Here is a 21,123-nt window from a genome sequence, read left to right as displayed (position 1 = left end):
TTTGAGGGTCTTTTTTTTTTTTTTTTTTTTTTTTAGGCATTGGTTTGTTTTTAATTTTTATAAACAAACAAACAAAAAATATCTTCTGGAATTGTAAGGATAAGGAAGCACCTTTCAGTTCCTTACAAGTGTTGATCTGCCTGTTGATATACTCTGCTAGAGGTTTCCTTAAGTACAGCATGTCTCTTGGTGGGATGCACAGAGAAGTGCCATGGCAGCAGTGGGAAGAGACTGACTGCTCAGCTTCTCTGCAAGGATTGCTGGAAGGAGCCATCTGTTCACTGATCCCTAGCTGTAGTTTCTCTCCAGCAAGCACCTTTTGCTGCCTTCTTCCCACATGCTGCCTTAACGCTGATCAAATTACTGTATCTTGCTCTTGGAAGGCGTTGTCTTTTTCTTTCATGGGATTTCTTTTTTTTTTTCATCAGAACTGTAGAGGTAGCAGTGAAGTACTAACATGGCATTCATGGATTTGTTCCTGTTTCCAAGGAGCATCCCTGTCATGATAAACAGAAGTGCCCAATTACAGACAGTGATTATATGGATTAGTGATGGAGTGACTGCTAGTTGTAAAGCAACAAGATGTATATATTCTAATTTCTACATGTTATTCATCACTTTTTCCTCTTGAAAATGGTGTGCTGACAGCTGATTTTCTGGCCACCTTATATATACAAATGGCAAAAAGTTGGATGATCCGTGCCTAAAAACTTCCTACCTACCTGACTGAGCAGAAAGCTCATGCCAAAGTCTAAATAACTCAGCCATTAAAGACTTGTTCATCTCCTCATTTTTTTTTTATTTTTTTTTTTAACTGTCTTTTTTCTGTATGTAAATTATCAGGTCTTTGTGTGCTTCATTTTGGAATGATTACTGCAACCTAAATGAAACTGGTGTGTGCTTTTTTATGGGCTTTTCTTATCTGAACAGAAGTTATCTTGCCTTCTCATCTGAATCTTGTTTGTACTCTCAGTATTTATCTGAGACAGTGCCACTCATGTAGAGTAGCTGAACAACTCATGTTTCTGGGGCTGAACAGAATGCTATCGTCTTGAATGCCATGCTGACTCCGCTGGGAAAAAAAAAAAAAACAAAAAAAAAAAACTGTTCTGCCATGGCCACAATTGTGCATCACATTTTACAGGCTCAGAAATTGCACTGAGAGTCTTTCCCAACTACTTCTAAGTTGAACTCAGACAGTACTCATGCAAATAAACTCACTTGAGTGTGAGCTAAAGTCATTATTTTCCAGCTCCCCTGCAAAAGTTTTGGTTACATTCTCAAAAAGGGAACAAGACCAAACTGTAGAGGCTAGGCTGTAAAGGAAGGAGTATCTGTTTTCACCCGTCAATCTGTAGCAGAGGAAATATTTTTTTTTGCATCTGTAAGTCAAGGCAGATTTCTGAAAGTACGTCATCCCTTGTTCTACACGCAGGCCTAGCGAGACAGCTAGAGAAGACAGACAGAGAACAGGATGCCAGCTTTCCAGAAATACAGCAAGAGCCCCAAACCATTTCTTCCTCTTAAACAACAGCTGCTGATACAGCCACCAGACACTGCACAGTCTTCCGTTTTACTAGGATACTTAATGATGCTGGGCCTCTCCCAGGCTGTGTGGGCTCAGCAACATGCCTAAGGAAAGAGTTGTGTTGAGGGAACAGCCCTGCTCTGGTCCCCTGGAAGCGCTGGCAAAAAGCGAGACAGGAGACTGACAGCAGTGCTCCAAAAAGGAACTGGTAACAGAGTAGTAATCACAGGGTGTTTGCAACCTTATATACCATGGTCCCAAAGTGATCCTCAGCAGATTTGGCTCTAGAATTTAATAACAATAATACATATATATATATATACACATATATTTAAAAGGTACATTTATGGTTGCAACATCAAAACATAACCTTGTATCCTAAAGTTAGGGAGAGTTAGCATTTCTGGTACAAAAATGCTTCTTTCTAAGAACAGCAGTTCATTCTGGGGAGGAATAAGGAAAGTGGTTTAAAATAATTTCTCGCCTCAGAAACAGTAAGTGTGTTGTCTTGCATTGCTGAGCTGTGGGCATGTTTAAAATCGGGCATGTCTGTTCTACAAATGGGTCCTAGTCAGTCTCTGACATGATATGAAGCAAAGGCTGCTTGGTAATGGAAAGCTTCTATTAAAAACATCTTCTGGGACTTTGCAATCATTACTGAAATCTGTTGGTATAAAATAGTATTTTTAATGAGACTGCTGAGATGATGGAAAACCTTTACAGTTTTGTACTTCAGTATCCTTGGAAAAAGTCAGGTATTACAAATTATTATGCTGGATTGATTGCAAATGTGAGTGCTCTATTCTAAATTGGCATAAAACTGCTGCATTTCCTCTGTATGTGACACTTTCTTAAATGACCAACTTCTCATTTCCTTTTGTTAAATGATGTTTCCATCTTAGACACAGCTTCACCTACTATCAGAGCCTTCTGTGCAATTACAATAGTAAATATGCCAAAAGAATCTCAGACTGACTTATGAGCTCTTTATTTCATTGCTTGGTTCACACTGGCCCTGCTCTGATGTCTGATCAGTCCCTAAGAAGTTCGCTCCCAGCACTGCTGGGTGTTGTGCTGTGTCCAAGGCGGGATGCAGGTTTCCCTCCATTGCTAGGATTTTTGCAAGTAGAGCTGAGTCTGTGACTAGACCAGCCTGGGACATGACAGGGAGTTATTTAGGAGCCAGCTGGACGTGGTCTGTAAAGCCTACCGCCTGGTAAAATGAGTGAGTACCAATAACTGTGGGTATGAAACAGTGAAATGAGTAAGTACCAATCACCCTGGCTGTGTAAGTCATCCCTCCTGGATTTTGTGTTGGAAAAAGCACACCTAGGAAAGCAGTATCTCCACAACTCTCACTTGCCCTTCAGCTCAGAGGCAGCTTTGAGCAATGGTTTCTAAGAGGTGAATGTGGGTGCAAGTCCTCTCCAAGCCATGCAGCACTGAACACACTACCCCAGCTGGTGTCAGCCACTGAAGCTCCCTTCATCCACCACCCCTGCTGCAGGTGTCGCGACTGGCTGGTGCGCTGCCACTCCTTTGGTACCGCCACTGGTAGACAGGACTTTGACTACCACAGTTTATAAAAACTAGGCAGAATATCCAGACATGCCTGATTACAGGTCAGCCTCATAAGCAGTGCGGTGGGTTGACCGTGGCTGCCTGTCAGACCTCTGCCCAGCCTCGTGCAGGGGCAAGCCATAAGCTACCGTGCTCTGCACTGCACTGCTGGCATAGGAAAGCTGTTTGGCTTCTGCAGGCTTGCCATCTATCTTAGCAGAACAGACCTGCTACTAGGAAAAGGAAACAACCTCCACAGCTTATCTTTCTCCTCACGTGGCACGGGAGTGAGTGAGGGGAAGAGAGAGTGAAAGACTATTATGCTGTTCATGCTGTTTCCTTTGTCTTAAGTAGTAAAGAGAGATCCTTATTACTCAGAAAAGAGGCTCAATACCATTTTTTGCTTAAAGTTTAGCTTTAATGCCAACAACTTTTAACTCAGTTCATTTCTAAATTAAATCCTGACAGCTGTACAGAGATTCCACTACTTAACAGCAACGTCTTTAAGAAGTTTCCAAGAACTCATAAAGGTCATCAAACACAGTGCTCTTAGACAGAGGAGAGAGGAATACAAGAAATTTAGTGGTTTGAATACCTCTTTATTTGTCATACACAAGAAATTTACCACTGCAGTTTCAAAAGTGGAAAACATGGTGATTTTTCTCTTTTGGGTGTTACTGGAGAAGTAAGATATGACAAAGTAACACACCCAGCCATTTTCTTCATGTTGGTTACTTTACTTATGCACACATTTACACACATGCACTCACACACACAGACACCCACCTCCCCATTTATTTCCCCCCAGGAATAAAGGTTTTAAAAATATTAATGGTTTTATCCAAATTAGCCATCAAAATTGTTATTAAAAATATCTCAACTTTTTGCATGAAAAAATATTTGTTTCCGTTTTCTGGCAAAAGAGTAATAACTTTTCACTTGGTTCAAGTAGTCAACAATGACTTCAGCTATTTCAGAAGAAAGGCTTATGCCATCAGTATTCTCATTTGCCATGAACATCCGGATGAACATGTCTTTGTTTTGGCAGAAAATCTTTTCTGCACAAGTAGCTCGAGCTTTCATACATCGTACAGCTGTGTAGATTTAGAACTTAGTAGCATGGTACAGTGGTGGACTTTAGTACTAGGTTAAAGGTTGGACTAGATCATCTTTTCCAACCTGAATGATTCTATGATTCTATACTGTCTTCAGTGAATTATTATTTGCTGACATTAGACTCATTAGACTCAAGAGAAAGAACATAGTCAACTTGCTTTTCCACGTACTTACTGGATTTTACTGGGTTTAAACATGAAAAGGGGTATTTTCATTCAGGTATCATGCTGCTAAGTTTTACAGTTCATATAAAAAGGAGTTCTGCACAACCTTCTTCTGGCTAATCACAGCTCAGCTCCTGGGATACAGCACTGAAGTAATAAAAAGTTGCCTGACAGACACCTGTCAATCAGTATTCAGAAGAATTAAAAAGTACTTCTAGAATACAGGTAGAGAGAAGCTTTTTTTTGGTCACAGAATCACAGAAGTTTTGTCACAGGTTGGAAGGGACGCCTGGAGTCCAACCCCCCCTGATCAAGCAGGCTCAAGTCCAGGCAGGTTTTGAACATCTCCAGAGAAGGAGACTCCACAACCTCTCTGGGCAGCCTGTTCCAGTGCTCTTCACCCTCACAGTAAAGAATTTCTTCCTCATGTTTAGATGGAACTTCCTGTGTTTCAGGTTGTGCCCATTGCTTCTCATACTATTGCTGGGCACCACTGAAAAGAATGCAGCCCTAATGTCTTGACGCCCTTCCTTCAGATATTTATTATATACATTGATAAGATCCCTTCTCAGCCTTCTCTTCTCCAGGCTAAACAGACCCATCTCTCTCAGCCTTTCCTCATAAGAGGAAGGCGATGAGATCCCCTCATCATTTTCATAGGTTTTGTCTACGACAAAAAGGCTTTCTAAAAAATTTGTGGTAAACTATCGCTAATAAGTACTCTTTTAGGAGCATTAAAGCAGTGGTAAATGCAGAATGTAAGTATCTATGCATCAGCAACTTTAATCTTAAGAAAGACCTGACAGTTCAAGATTTTTGATTATCTGCATATGCCAACTGTACAACACTAATAACATACAACATCTTTTGCTGAGAACAATTAACTTATTCGACTTAATCTTGAGATTTTAGAAGTTTCAGCTCATTGGCTGAAGACTACTCACAGGCAACTACTTTTTTTTTTCCAGCAAGGAAGTCCTGACACCTTGATTACATAGGTAACCAGCATGTCTCCTGCAACTAAAGGCGCAGTACCCCTAATGAGAGCAGGAGATAGTCATTCCCTGCCTTTCGCAGCAGTTATAAAAGAACTATGAATATACTTCTAAGAAACAGTTTATTGTTAATCAAGCAATACAAGCACTGCATTTCACTCCTAAGCATGATAGTCTTAAATGAGAAGTTGACTTCTCTTTTCTTCACCCCACACCTGCCAGCACTATTTCATTTGTAGGCACAGCAAAAGGCATGAAAACTTTGTACTCTCACAAACCTAAACAAAGAGGTTAGTGACTTGATAAATGTCAGCTGCTTAAGTATCACAGCTCAAAGCAACCCTTGTTCTGGTTCATATCTTTGCTACTTGTTTTAAATGAGGAAACTAACAAGAGAAAATAAGTCTCTGCTCCTGTTCAACAAATGAAATTTTAATTTTCAAGGCTTTGTAGGTTATGTAGGGACAAAAAAAAACCAGTGCTGCTAAAAATTTATACAAAGAGTTAACTACAAGAGACAGGCTGTACAGTCTCATTTGCAAACACTTTAATGCCTACTGTTGTAGACTATTAAAAAAGAAGGTTTTATCAAATTTTGAGTTAAAAAGGTAGAAGGCGACAACCTCTGAACGATGAACATTGGTAAAGATCTATCCTGAAACAGCTGTAACAAAACGTTATTTAAACTTGGCAGTCATAGCCAATCTTTATGTTATAACCATCAGAGGCTCCATCTAGTAAACGCATAGGAGCCTCAGAATACTACAAATGCAGGAAAAGTTGATACCTTCTAAAAACGGGAGACAGACTGAGGATTTTAATTCTAAAACATCCTTTGTGTCTTTTTACCCCTTGTTTTCTATTGCACAGGAAGGATAGAGAGAATAAACATCTAACTGCTCACCTACCCAAGTACACAACTTACAAAAATCGCTTTCCTCAGTTATGCCAACACTAGAAAAGTGTTTGTAAGAGCTAAACATAACAGTGATTTGTTTTGCTGCTACCACAGTCTTGCATTTATCTGGTCAACATATTCTATGAGATACTCTGGATAAATCTGCTGCTTCTCAAAGATGACAAAGATAGAAGGGTTTGAAAAGTTATTCACACAACTATCATAGAAGTTCTGGCCGTCCTTCAAGGGAGGAATTACATAAGAGGAATTACCAAGAGTGAACTCTCCCACCAGCACCCGTGCCAGAAACATGGTCTTGGGGGATGAGTCTTCCCTGCAGTAGTTGTCAGAGTAAGATGCATCCCTCGCAAAATAGCTTCCTGCAGAAAAGACACCAAGACAGGGTTGGTAAGACACCAGAATTGCAGGGAAAGATAGGATATAATGTAAAAGCACACTCATGACCATGAAGCAGTTCAGGAATGACCCTTCTAAAGCCTTCACTTGTCCTGTATGTCCTTTTTAGTGGAAATAACCACTGTGTATTACCTACGCTTTTATTTTCCATAACATACATGTTAAAGAGCCACAGAAGTGATGTTTTAAACATGATCATATTCCTCAAAGACTTTCCTCCTGACCCCCAACCTTCCATCTTCCCCACTCTCACCCAAGTTCCTCTCTTGATAGTGGCTACTAAAAGTCATTAAAACTGCTTCAGATAGTTTCTAAGTATTCAGCTGCATGGATGGATAGTCAGCCTGTCTCGTGACTGTTCCACTTGGTAAGTTGATCTTTTCCTGTATACAGGACAGTGGGTAGGAATATAATTTTCTAACAAGGCAAAAAGCTTGTAACCAGGATGGCATTTATGCTCCTGGCAAAAAACAATTAATGCCATGTTGCCTTTTGCAGGAACTGGGAGAAACTGCAACAGAAGTAGGCCTGGACTAAGCTTGTTTGTTTTTGTTCAAGGACAGAATGGAGCACAGGAGCCAAGGCCTTTCATTATGCCTTAGCTCCAAATGATTGTTGCCAAAGTCACACATATTGTTCACCACAAGCCCCAGAATGGCCAAGTGCCCCCTTTCTAACTTCACACCTCTGTAGTAGCTACTGGGATTTTTTTTAGCAAGCCTAAGGTTAATGAAAGAGCTGAAAAACAACCTTTGCCATAGACTGTCCCATGAAGGCCACAGATCCTCCAGTCAAAGTTTTGCTGACAGATGGCATCAATGTGTTTTTTGCTGGTCCCATGAAATAAGAAACGCTCATCTGTCTTTCCACCATTGCTCTTCTGCATTTTTTCCTTCTGCCTGCAATGAAAAGCAGTATCATTGTAGTTCCGCAGTGACTAGACAGGTTCCAGCTGTACTAGTGCTCAGAGACAAATTCTGAAAATGCCTAAGTTTTGGACGGACACAGTACGGTGTTTTCTCGCTGGGTTCGAATATGCTTTCATTGTACATAAGTGCCTCCAGATATTTAACAATTAAAAATGTTTTGTTCCTTTCACTGCTTGGGAGGGAGAGGAGATTACCATTATCTGCTAAACACGAGTTCATGTTAAGGCTTTCCCTCAATAAGTGTTGTACTGTGCTGTAAAAGCTTTCAGTTCTGACCAGCTTCAAAACAGTGTTAGCTCCAGACGTGACTGACTTCCAGCTTCAAGGCTTCAGTGGAAAGCAGCTGGCCTAGACACAGGCCTGGCAGACATCAGAACTATTTGCTCAGAAGAAAGGTTTCCTCCCACCGAGCTCATCTGATTATTCGGAGCTCTACGTCTTGATTGGGTTCTGGTTTGCTGGTACATCTTTATCTATGTGTTGATTCTGGCTAGGTATTTCAGCGGGGGAGTGGAAACAGATTGTGAAATGCAGCTGCATTTCAGGAACACTTGTCTATCTTTAGCATGCAACTAACTACAGAGACAACAAACTTCATACACACATACCAGAGCAGTACTTTACACGTACCATTGATACAGTTCCCAGAGAGATGGGTTCTGAACTCTACGAATCCTTTTAATAACTGTTTTTGGCATTGTGCGTTGAAAGTCTGCCTTGACTTTCTTGTATTCATCAGAAGAACTGTCAAGATCAATCAGCTGTAGGGGAAGAGATTAAAAAGCTGCTCTCATCTTTTACTAAATCATAACAAAGCCACCCTACCTAGTGCGCTACTCGGACCGTTAAAGTCTTTTCTGTGAAATAGAGACACGAACAGCAAAAATACTCTTGGATGAAAGGCAGATTAGAGATCCCTACTCTCTAAAAGTGAACTCAGCTAGGGAACGTGAACTACTAAGGGTTAAGACACCCAGGTTGCTTGCTCACAGGACATTGAAGGAGCTGCATACTTTTGACCAACCAGCCCCTTTTGCTCTCTGTGCCAAGATACATGTGCACGCACCTATTGAACACTACCTAAATACATAGAAGAAATGAGAACATAAATACAAAGAATAAAGAATTTATGTTGCAGCAAATCAACGAGTACCTCTACACCCATAATCCTTAAATCTTTATAGTTTATCTCTCTACAGCCAGTGAACACAAACACTCTACTGCCTGTCAGGTTTTGAAATAAATTGAAAAGGCTTTATCTGATCAACCATTTTAGGGAAGAGTAGGGACATGCTGCCAAAAATCAGTTCCTGAAATAACAATCCTGAAAGCAAGCAAGGTTTTCTAGTTGCACATTTCCATGAAAAACATCAAAAATAGGGAAGGCTAACGCTGACATTCTTTACTGACAACTTGTTGAGGACGTGTACCTTACATTTTTCAGGTTAGCCATTTTAATGATTCACAACAGAACTCTTCTGTAGGCATAATTACTACAGTTGACAGAGATGGTGGTGGAGACAGGCAAAAAGTCAAAGGTAAGTCATGCAGCTATTAACTGGTTGTGTTACAGAGGTAAAAAAAGTTCACTAGAGTTATGCTAACATCCTCATGCCAACCTGATTTCAGCAATGCTCCATAGATGTACAGCTGTCTACTCACATAAACCTCAGGGACTGGCTACCCTTAAGTTCCGAGGCACAATTCATCTCTGATGTTTCATGGCTTGCTGGACTGTTTTTAAAGCTAAGCATCTTGGGCATCAGTAACAGTCTTGCTAATACGGTAATTTGCCTTCAGGCCAGTTTGCCAAGGACTGGGATTAATATGTAGAAGTGAAAATTAATGCTGCCATAGTTACAGTGCCACTATTTGCTAGATTAAACTTGGTTCCAGTTTCACCTCTAGGCTTGCCCAGTGTGATATCAGGCTCAAGGTTACCAATACCTCTGCGTTATGTTACATATGAAACAGTCATCTACAAGGGCACTGTGACATAACAAACCTGCATACAAGAACAAGATGAAGAGATGAAACAAAAACCTCCAAACCTTGAATCCCAGGTCAGGCAGGGCGGATTTGTCCCAGTGAGCTGGAATACCCTTAAATTCTTCGGTACGCTTACAGCCCCTGTACATTAAAAGACATTACAAATAGGCAATTAAAACACAACAAATACTTACATTTTATATGCGTATGATACTAAACATTTTTGCCAAGTTTGGGGAAAATACAGGCAACTTAACATATTCAGAAACATTTCAAAATTGTCTTTTTAGTTCAGCAGATGAAAATATTTTTCCAAATCATTATGTCAAGACTTATGGCAGGAAGGAAGATGCCAAATGAACAAGGAATTTAGATATACGCTGAACTAAAGATGAAACTAGTTCTCTTAGTTGCAAAGAATTGAATCTACACATAAAAGCCTTGATAAACTGGGGTAAGTACATAAAAATGCATATCCGTATGTCAGAAACAGGACAGATACAGCCCTCCCCTGCTACTTCCACCCCCATTTCAGTTAGTATGTTTAGCTGTTCCTTCTTGTGTTGTTTAAAGAAACCACTGTGTGCTGCAAGAGAATGCATAAAAAAAAAAAAAAGCTGTTTGTTACATGGAATTACATAAAACTTCTTTTTTAGAATCCCATCTTTTGTCTCCACCTCTGCCAACTACTATGTACCTCTCAGATCATCTGGTTGTTCTCACAATAATTGTTTCTAAACTCATACCTAGCTTTGAAAACAGATCTCAGATGTCAGAAAAGGTTGGTGTGCATAAACTTTATTGCTTCCATGTGTATCAGCTTCTTTAATACAACAGCTCCCTGTAATAAGCAGCTTCTCACAGCATTGCTACATGTTGAATTATCTCCTACTTTCTGTGGCCATGCCCAAAGGCGGTCACCCCCAAAGCTTATGAGTTGCTTTAAATCTGTTGGCCAGGCTGGAACACTGACCTGGCTACACAGTGATGTAGGAAAGGTTATGTCCCTCCTCCAACTGCCTTAACAGATGCTCCTTCACCTTAACACCCTTCAAGAGACTACATTCACGATGCACTATTTATTACGCATCACCCCAGAATGAGCAATTGCATGTACTTTACCTTGCTCTGGCCTTTTCTACGTCTGTCTGAGACACAAATTTAGGTCTTCTGCAAACTTCTCTCTCTGTTGTATAGTGAAGGTTTTTCTGAATCATGGCTGGGAAAAAAAAAAAAAAGAAAAAAAAAGAAAACAAAAAGTTGTGGTTTAACCTGGCATGCAACTAAAGCACCACACTGCCATTCATGCACTCCCCCGCAGTGGGATGGGGGAGTGAATGGAAAAAAAAGGTAAAAGTGCAAGAACTCATGAGCTGAGATGAGGACAGTTTAATTGGAAAGTGAAAAAAAAAACAGTAATATTAATAATTAAAACAAACAGGTGATGCACAACACAATTGCTCACCACTCACCGAACAATGCCCAGCCAGTCCTCAAGAAATGGCAACCCCCACCCAGCCAGCTCCCCTCCATTTTATTGTTCAGCATGATGCCATGTGGCATGAGATACCTCTGGTCAGTTTGGGTCAGCTGCTCTGGCTGTGCCCCATCCCAGCTTCTTGCGTGCACCCAACTTCATTGCTGGTGGGGCAGCATGAGAAGCCCAAAGTCCTTGACTCAGTGTAAGCACTGCTCAGTAACAACTGAAATATGCTGTAGTATCAACATTATTTTCATCTGAAATCCAAAACGCAGCAGCACCATACCAGCTTCTCTGAAAAATTAACTCTATCCCAGCCTGTCCTGAAACCTGGACACAGAACAATCAGCACGGTGTTTCAGAAAGTCTTTGCAATACAGCAAAATTTGACAAGATGTTTTGCCAAAAATGCTGAAAAAAAAAGGAACCAAACTTTTCATCTTGTCACAGACATGGAACCCCGAAGAGGATGTGGAACCCACAGTGTATCTGTATAGCTCAAAGGGAATTCAAGTTTCCAAGAAGGATTCCAGTTTCAGTTTTGCTTTATAAGCTTTATAAGGAATGATAGACAATGGATGAATATTTTCCCTTCATTGTTCCATCATCCACTCTTTACCGAAGATGTATTTGGTTATGACAGTGAGTCGCACTGATCTTAGCTACTTTTTTCTTGATGCATCAGTGTTTGTTTCACATTTATTCACAATTACAGCAGTCTGAGGCAGATAGGAAATACAAGTTGGATCAGCAAGAGGTGCCAGGCCAGTCTTTTCCTCACTGGGCTGAAGGCTTCAAACTTACTTGCTTTACTCAGCTGAAAATCTCCTATCTTAATGGGCACCAGGGGAGATTTAGATTGGACATTAGGAAGAATTTCCTCATGAGAGGGTGGTCAAGCATTGTAACAGACTGCCCAAGGAAGTGGTGGAGTCCACAACCCTGCAGGCGTTTAAGAAATGTGCAGATGTGGCACTAAGGGACACCGTTTAGTCATGTCAGTTGGTAGGTCAGTTTATGGTTGGACTTGATGATCTTGAAGGTCTTTTCCAACCTTGATGATTCTATGATTCTATGAAAAGGATCATTGTAAAATAAATATCTACTTTTTCTCCATGGATTGTATCCCCTCCTTCTCAATTTGCAATCAAGATATTGTCTTCCTACATGTATCTGTAGATTTCCATCCCTATAAATGAAAGCTAATAGGTGTCATAGGCCATTCATTAGTGACCACCACCAGAGACAAATTACAGCAACCTGAATTTTAGAGTCATCATGTTCTGGATCTTGGGTCCTCTTGTAGCTATTGCCACACTGTATTTGCAACTATGAGTCAGAAACAGACAGTAGAATGGTCCTTCATCTACAGAGAGAGATACAGAGGGTAAAACAAAACAAAACAACAACAAAATACACACCACTAACACCCCCCACCTCTCGGCTCTACCATGCACAAAAGCAAGCTTTGGAAGAAGTCTCCATTGCATTTATTTGCCTTGGTTACTAAAAAAGCCAAAACCTTAGGAAAGGGATTAATTTACTATGCAATTTTCTAAGCCAACAAGTTCCCTATCCCTTCCCTACCCTATAGAGAAGATTCTAGTACTGCTTTCAAGTGAATTGCAAACAACATATGCCCTTTCTGCTTGTTTTCTTGATGCAGAATGAGATAGTAATGGGGAGCTGGATCAAAGGCAACTAAAGCAACATGACAGTCCAGGCAGGTTGATCGTTTTCCACAGCCTCTGAAAAGGACACTTGGAAAAGCAGCTGCATTAGAGAGGACAGCTACATATTCTTAACAAATGATTTAAATTTCCTGAACTCTTGAAAAACACATCTTTGTACTTTGACACACTCAAGGTATTTCTGCAGCCCTTCCAGACAGGCAGAGATATGCAAAGAAAATGTCTGCACAAATCTTGCCACGCTAAGGAACCATCTCACACCTTGCCAAGAATTAATTATTTGCTAGCCATTGATTAAAGCAGACCAAAACCTAGCTTGCCAAATCTTCCAGAAGCTTCTAGGCATCAGTGTTGGTACTAGTATCAATAGCTAAGTTGCCCTTTCACTTGCTGGCAGACATTTTTAAGCCTAACACAAGAACTCCTAAAAAATGAAAGGTTTGGAGGAATAAGGATGCCATTGAAGAAACTAGCGATTCTTATCCAGAGAACTTTGGTGGGAGTTCTGTTTCTGTGAGTAAATACAGATCAGACTTGCAAGAGGAAAAAATCGTATCCTGCACAAATGTAGTTTAAAACCATAAATGACCTAGAAGAGAGGAAAAGAGAGAGAAACAAGACAAACAAACAAACAAACAAAAACAACAACAAAAGGCAAATGGAACATACCTCCAAAATTGAGTTCATATTCATGTTTTCCGGCTTTGAAGTGCAGCTTTGGAGTACTTTTGGCTATATAAGCTTTCTCCAGATCATCACTGTTAACAGTGGCAGCTGCATGATCATCATCCTGTCAGGCCAAAACCAAAAGAAACAAAGAGATTCTCCTGGTCTGTTTTATACAAGCAAGTTCAAAACCCAACAACTGTCATAAGGTGGTTGCAGTCTGCACCAGACTTTATGTGTGACAGTAGCTCTTATGCAAAAAAGCACCTATTAAGCAGTTGAAAACTGTGGAAACTGCCTCATGACAAAGCAAGGAGTGTTATGAAGCCTGAAGTTACACGGCAAAGAGTTGGCAGTGACCACTGTTACTGATACTGCAGATTCACCAACAGAGCTGAGCAAAGACACAGAGTGCTACTGCAACCTCAGAAAAGGAAGTTTTAGTTTGGAGCAGTGAAAAGAATGTATTAATGTGATCCTATCTGACGTGACTCACTGAAGAATTATCTGTTAATAATGACTATGACTCACCAGTGACTATGACTCACTCTATCTGAACCAGTCAAATACACAGGGAAGCATCTCGTTAGACCTTTAAAACCCACCTGTGAAGTGAGTGTGAGAGGGAGGGGGTGACAAAAGAGAGGATATAAACAAACACTGTGCACTACTCAGTAATTCTGCATTCTTAGTATAGAGCTAAGATTCTCCCCAGCTCTCCACACTTACTTTCTTTCCATACTCCTTCCACACACCATATTCATCTTTCCAATACCAGATCCATTCTGTTGTAAGAATGAAGTGAGGGGGTCTGGTCACAGAGGAGGCTGTAGAAAGACGTCTAACCTTTCCAAAGCCACAGCACATATTCGGAAATGAGATGCAGGACAAGCCATAGCCACTTTCAGTAACCACGTTACTAGATCTGTTAAGAAAAAAAAAATGTTTGTGAAGCTTTTCACATAGTTTCAGAAGCCTGCCACAAAACTTCAAATTAAGTCAACATCACTCAAGAGCAGAATACAAACTTGTTGTTTCCACAACAATACCAGTTCTGTCTTGTGTTTGTACATATTTTTTCCTCTTCAGGTATACAAGGTATTCTACCAATTCCACGGTGCGGATAGGGATAGGGTGGGTAAAGGGTAGAAAAAATCCCATGCTACTTTCCCATCCTCCACATCAAGAGGTGAAAGAGAACATTACTTCTAATCATGGGGTCAAACCGTATAGACAAGTTCAACCAAAGACGGATTTTCAAAACTACATGTGACAAATCATCATTCAGTAAGATTTCCTATGGCATCAGCATTAGGAACTATTTATCCACTTTTTCAGAGTGAGAAATACTAGAGTCGGATCATTCCCATAAAATAATTGAGGCAGGTTGTCCCTGGCCAGCAGCCAGGTACCCACAGAATGGCTTGCTCACTCCCCCTTCTCTTACCTTCCCTCTTCATTAGGACAGAGGGGAGAAAAGAGGAAGAGCAAACACAAGAAAACTTATGGGTCAAGGTAAAGGAAGCTTATGAAGTAAAGAGAAGAAGGGGAACATAATAAATAACTAATGATTTTTAAAAAATCAAAGAAAAGCAAATTGCTTCCCACCTCCCACAGACAGACTGCGCAGCAAGCCTCTGAACAGCAGCCGCCTTGGAAACCCCCAAACTCAATCCCTCTTCTTCTAGCCCTGTTTTTACGGCTGAGCATGACATTATTGGGAAAGAATATTCCTTTGGCCAGTTCAGGTCAGATGTCGTAGCCACGTCCTCTCCCACTTTCCTGCCCACTCCAGCCCAACTCATTTGTGAGGGCTGAGAGGGACAAACAGAGAAAACCTTGACTCTGTGCAATCACTGCTCAGCAAGAACTAAAACACTCGTCTATCAGGAGTGTAGTTTTAGTTACTAACCCAAAACACAGCTCTGTATGAGCTGCTAAGAAGAAAGTTTTAACTCCATCCCAGTCAGACCACATGTGGTAATCCAAGGGGTCCTATACAGACTTTGAGCATGAATAAATCACAATGGATCAGATCTCCAGCAACAGCAGATCAATGAAGCCAGGTCAGCAGAAGAATGCCAAACAAGGCTAGTTCTGTAATGACTGCAATAGAATTGCAGCAATTTATAGCCACTGAGGACCTGGTCCAATATTGCACGTCCAGAGGGCAAACTCCAAATGCTATTAAATCTTGTAAGAGTTTATACCTGATGTTTTTGGGGTCACAATATTCTTTTTCTATTTCTTCCATATTCTTGAAGTCCTTCCAGGTATTACCATCAAAGACCTGCCATCTATATGGCAAGTGAAAATGAGTTCTGGTACACTTGTCTATGGAAGTAAAATGAAAAATAAGACATGCGTTACTTTTAAAGTCTTTGAGGAAGACTCCCACATTTGAGGCACACACGTATACCTAGCTGGTGAAATAATCAAATGCACAGCTATGGCAAGTGTTCACCTATGGAATCATTACAAGCAGTAGTTCAGAATTTTTCAGCATGATCAAGAAAAACTTGACCCAACTTTGTAAGATTAACCACCCAGTCCCACAGAGATATTACTAAAAAAAAACAGTGTTCAGTTTCAGGTTAGCAGATAGCTCGTTTAAAGACATCAGAAAGTCAATAGGCTTAAGAGTGCAGTAACTATTCCACTAGCAACAGAAACAGTAGTTGCAGTATCAGTATCGCAGGAAATCACTCAACGAGTCAATATGCAGTCATTCCTCAATAGCACTGAAGAACAAATCACCAGTACACATATGCATGAACTTTAAGTTAGCTTTCATGGTAGAGCAACTGGCAACATAACGACAGAAAGTCAAGATGACTGCGCCACAGTTCGTATGAGAAGATGTGCAATACCTCAGAGCTATCACAAGTCAAGAACATCAAAAAGGAAAAGGATGACAAAAGGACATCTCAACAAAAAAAGTCACACAGCGGCATTTTTCTGGACAAGTCAGAACATTTTCAAAGGGATACCAAGCTCAGACAGATGCAACAGAAGAATGCTGGAGAAAACAAGGGAAAATGCAGAATTCAGAGTGTCTTTTGTAGTTATTTGGCAACAGGACGCCCATCTTTCAGCAATCCCTTAGGTGAACCCAGCTAAAGCAGCCAATCTCCAACACAGGACAGTATTAGACATTTCAGAGCAAGACAAAACAACTCTTTTGTGTGGTACATCGGGTCAGTCAAACGTTTTCTTACCAGCACTCAGCATTACGATGCAATTTAACTAAATATAAGCATAAGCTTCAAAGTTTCCCTTTTCTGTGGAAAACGTTTATCACTTTCAGTTTCTCAGAAAATGCAAACAGACTGGACTTGCTACAGTCACAACCTACCTTTAAAACCACAGCTTTTGTACAGATGATACAAACAGATCTGTTCTGATTCATCATTATTTGTAGATGAAGACTCCTGGCTAGAGCTGTGTTTTCTCTCTAGACGGGGAAATTATAAGCCTTATTAATATACTTTGTTTCAGTAAGTCGTCTTACAAGTGTAGCTATAAAGATGTCTTTGATAACCTCATATGCACAGGAGTCCTATCCCTTATCCACCCTTCCTAAATTTGTCTTTCTTATAGCTGCTGAATTCCTCACATGCAGTTGCTAGCAGTCACCACAAAATAAGAATAGAATCCAGTGCCTCTGCATTTTACGATGGACTTATCTGTGCATTCCACTCAGTTGTTCAACATAGGCAGCTACAAAATTCAAAGTCTCATAATGTGATACTTTGTAAATCAAAGCACACCTAAAGAAATAATAACTGCAGGGAGAATAGCAGAGATGAACATACACACACATGGATTCTCCATTCTGTTATCCATTTTTTTCCAGTTAAATTATAGTAACTGACAATTCTAAGGAACTTCAAAAGAAAAGAGCAAACAAAATATTGTATCTCTGAGAAGCATTTAGGATACTGCTCTGTGAGTTCTTGTGCTAGGCAATGGCTATTTAAAAGAAAAAAAAAATGAGAAAATAGTTTATAATCACACAAATGCGACTTCTATTCTCAAATGGTTCTCTACCCTTGTTAATGCGTTTTCATGAAGAACACATCAAATATCTCCCGATCTCCAGGTTGCAGTTATGGATTTCTAACCCCCATTTTAAATTTATTTATTTTTTAACAAAAAATCCAAGGACTATATTTCTCAGGCAACCATGCCTTGAAATCCACTCCACTTGAATTTAAGACAAGTCGCTGCCAATGACTTGGGTGCAAGGTCCATCCTAAAAGATACATCAGGACGCGGAATTCAATTTCCTCTTTCTTAATGGCATCTGTGTGAATATTCACTATGGTGACTCTTCTGGTGCTTTCAAAAGATTATATGATTTACCTTTGCATGGTGAAGACTTGTTATCTTCTATGTCATACACACTTCCGTTGTTATTTTGTATGGCATACATATTCCTATAAATGGAAGGCAGTTTCTGAATAATGTCTGGGCTTATTCCCTGTCTCTTCAGTTTCTTGTAACTTTCTGACTTTAACAAGTCATGGGATCTCTTGCAGCTGCTGCCAAATCTGCACTGTCCCCGCAAAAAGTACTGGCAAGCATGCAGCTTGGTGCAGGTCTCTTTAAAAGTACAAGATCCATAAGGTCCATCACCTTTGTTGTAATGCAAGCAGACCTTGAGTAAGGAAAAAAAAAAAAAAAAAAAAAAAAGAACTTAAAGATTTAAGTATAACATGCACATATATTCAGACTGTTTGAATTCAATAAATTTTACATTTGCATTTAGAAGACATACAAGTTTTTCTTCTTGTTTTCCAAGTGATTACTTGATAGTTTTTTCCTTTTCCCTGCTAATGTCCAAAAAGATCTTTCACCAGAAAACAGCCGTGTCATTGACATTCTCAAGCAAATAGTATTTTGCTCTGTATCATATAAGTGTAGGACAGCAGATTTTATTCTGTCACTACCCTAACTCTCCAGTTTTCTAGTTTAGGAATAGTGAAATTTTTCAACCCAAATTTGGTGGTAAGCAGTCCTGAGTCTGGCTGGCATAGAGTTAACTTCCATGTTCCAGTTTCTTCACAGCAGCCTGTACGCTGCTCTGTTTTGGATCCGAGACCAAAACACTGCTGATAACATACCAGTGTTCATCAGTAGCAGAACACTGCTTGCACAGCCAAGACTTTGTCTTCCCCCCACACTTCAGGAAGGCTGTGGATGGGAAAGAAGCTGGGAAAGGACAAAGCTGGAATAGCTGACCAAAAGTGGCCAAAGGAATGGCCCATACCTTACAACATAAAGCAATAGAAACAGAGGGACTGAGGGGTGTCCTCTTACAAGGTGCTTGTTGCTTGGAGACTGGCTGGGCATTGCTCTGCTTGTGAGCAGGGGTGAACATGCAACACTTCATCTCTTCCTCTCTTTCCTCCACTTACTAAGCTGCCTTTAGCCAGACCCTCACTCATATTTTTCCACTTTTGTTACTTCAACTTTCTCGAAACTGTCCTGCAGGGAGCAGGGGAAAGGGGAGGGAGCAAGCGGCTGAGTGACTGCTCAGCTGCCAACCAGGGACACCCTCCTGTGTAAGAGAACAGGAGATTTAAAGTATTACATTTGGATTATGCTAACTAAACTGATGCCTAACATCTCCAGCTAACATCAAACCTCTTCCACTTTGTGAGGGTCACCGAAACAGGCATACGGAACCATCACACCACTGCTCACCTCAGGAAGGAGGGAGGGATCGTTTTGAAGTAGAAGCTGACGAAGTTCATTACTGCTAAAATTCTCAAATCCATAACGTTTTAAAACACGGTGATTGTGGTCAGTGTAGAAGTCGTGAACAAACTTGCATTCCTTCCTACACGTTAAGAAAGCCAAGTGCAAAATGAATGTGATGTACTGGCACAATTGCGCTACCCCATCTATATTACACTAAACAACTTTAAAGGCACATCAGATTAGTTAGTTCCAGAAAAAAAAACGGCAGCACTGCCTTCTAAAGTAATTATGTGATTTGCACAGCAGACTACGAAATTACCCTGAGGGTAATTACCACGCTACTTCTGATTTACAGCTGTTACAGCATTACCGCTGCCTGACAATATCGGCGTGTTTGACCTGTGCACAGGGAAACCCCGAGAAGCCAGGCAGTGTTTGCTCCTGCTCATCCCAGGGCATCCCTGCTCAGCTTTGTGGGGTCCCAGCGCATCCCTGCTCAGCTCTGTGGGCACGAAGCGGAGCGCTCGGGTTTGTTGGAGGTGCCAGCCTCTGCGGGGCAGAGGTTAAACAGCGCTTTCGCCCTAGCCCTACAGGGAAGTGGCAGAGGCTCCAGATAGGACGGTGGGCTGGAAAGGAAGTGTTGCAACCCAAACAAGTCTGAAACCTCTCCTGCCTGCCTTGAAAAAGACAAAACAAGAGCACTTCAAGTACCTCGGCCGGCAGGGAAATGCAAGGAAGGGTTTTACCGAGGCCTCTCCGTGCTGGGAGGGCACAGCTAGCGCAGGGCCCCTCTCATCTCACTCAGGGACCCCCGGCCGGGCCCAAACCCCCGACCACCCCCGCCCAACGCAGCCGCACGCCCAGGGCTTGTGAAAAACAAAAACACCACACTTTTATCCTCAAAACGCCTCTCCCCGCAGCCCCCCCCGGCACCCCGCTGCCTCACCTGGCCTGCTGGTTGCGGCAGAGCCCCTTCAGGTGGTACTTGCAGAGGTGCAGCCGCCCGCAGCGCCCCTGGCAGCCCGCGCCGTGCTCCGGGCACAGGCGCAGGGCGCTGGTGGCCACCACCACCACCACCTCCTCCTCCTCCGTGTCCGCCGCCTCCTCGGCGGGCCGCCGCAGCAGGGTGAAGCGCTCCGTGTCCCGCAGCACCGGCTCCAGCAGCTCGGCCCTGGGCCGGCCCGGCAGCTGCTGCCGGAGCTCGCTCAGCTCCAGGCTGCCGCCGCTGGCGCACAGCACCCGCAGCGCCTGGGCGGACAACGCCATGGCTGGGGACAGCAGAGGCATCACCCCCGGTCCCGGTCCCGGTCCCAGTTTTGGTCCTGGTCCCGGTCCCGGTCCCAATCGGCCTGGCCGGCCTCGAGCGGCTCTTCCCCGGGCCGCTCCACCCCGCCCGAGGAAACGAAAACGAAAGCGGAGCGCGGCCGTGCCCGCCCCGGGGCCGGCTTCCCCGTGCCGCCTGACGGGGTGGGGGTGCGCCCTGCGCCGCCCTCCTGCCGCCGGGCCTGGGGAGCCGTCCCTCAAAAAGGGGTGGCAGGTGTGGGGTGAGAGCCCCAGGAGGCCACAAACAACTCTCCCTGCCCGCTCTGGTCGCAGAAAGAAAGGCTGGCCTGTGAGGTCGACCGCCATTAGGCGCCAGGAAAGCCTCTCAGCAAGGTTTCTGACCTGTGCCAGGTTTCTAAGGATGCTTTGCGAGGGGCAGCCTCGTGCTGCACTCAGTTAAAAGCTCAGCCCTGGCCACGCTGGCTGGCAATGCCCCTGCCCTGGCTGCACTGCTGGCAGAACCGCCTGATAAGCAGGGTCACCTCATCCTTCTAAACTGCAGCCACAGCACCGGAGTGTGGCTCACCTCCAGGAGCTCACAAACTCTGGAGTGTGGGAGCATGTCTTCGTTTTTTAACGTGCTTTCCTCGTTGGGTTGTTTGGGCACTTCATCACCCTCTTTCAGAGGAGTGCTTTAAGCGATGCTGAAAAAACGGTATGA

The 21,123-nt window shown here is 42.3% G+C and overlaps 1 protein-coding gene across 1 annotated transcript; it reads right to left on the bottom strand.

The window, feature by feature from the left end:
* Nucleotides 1–4,941: 4,941 nt before the first annotated feature.
* Nucleotides 4,942–20,482, bottom strand: LOC116502139 (protein mono-ADP-ribosyltransferase PARP12-like). The gene is made up of 12 exons (XM_032207892.1): nucleotides 20,086–20,482; nucleotides 19,143–19,278; nucleotides 17,799–18,093; nucleotides 16,789–16,887; nucleotides 15,644–15,767; nucleotides 14,163–14,358; nucleotides 13,437–13,557; nucleotides 10,719–10,815; nucleotides 9,659–9,737; nucleotides 8,238–8,368; nucleotides 7,429–7,577; nucleotides 4,942–6,641 (listed from the first exon to the last, which is right to left on the bottom strand). The coding sequence occupies exons 1-12, from the start codon at nucleotides 20,424–20,426 to the stop codon at nucleotides 6,367–6,369; spliced, it is 2,043 nt and encodes a 680-aa protein (XP_032063783.1). The 5' UTR covers nucleotides 20,427–20,482; the 3' UTR covers nucleotides 4,942–6,366.
* Nucleotides 20,483–21,123: the final 641 nt, after the last annotated feature.

The sequence above is a fragment of the Aythya fuligula genome, chromosome 1 (assembly GCF_009819795.1).
Source record: "Aythya fuligula isolate bAytFul2 chromosome 1, bAytFul2.pri, whole genome shotgun sequence".
NCBI classification, from domain to species: Eukaryota; Metazoa; Chordata; class Aves; order Anseriformes; family Anatidae; genus Aythya; species Aythya fuligula.
The sequence above is the reverse complement of the archived record's forward strand: the minus strand, read 5'-3'. Positions and strand labels throughout refer to the sequence as shown.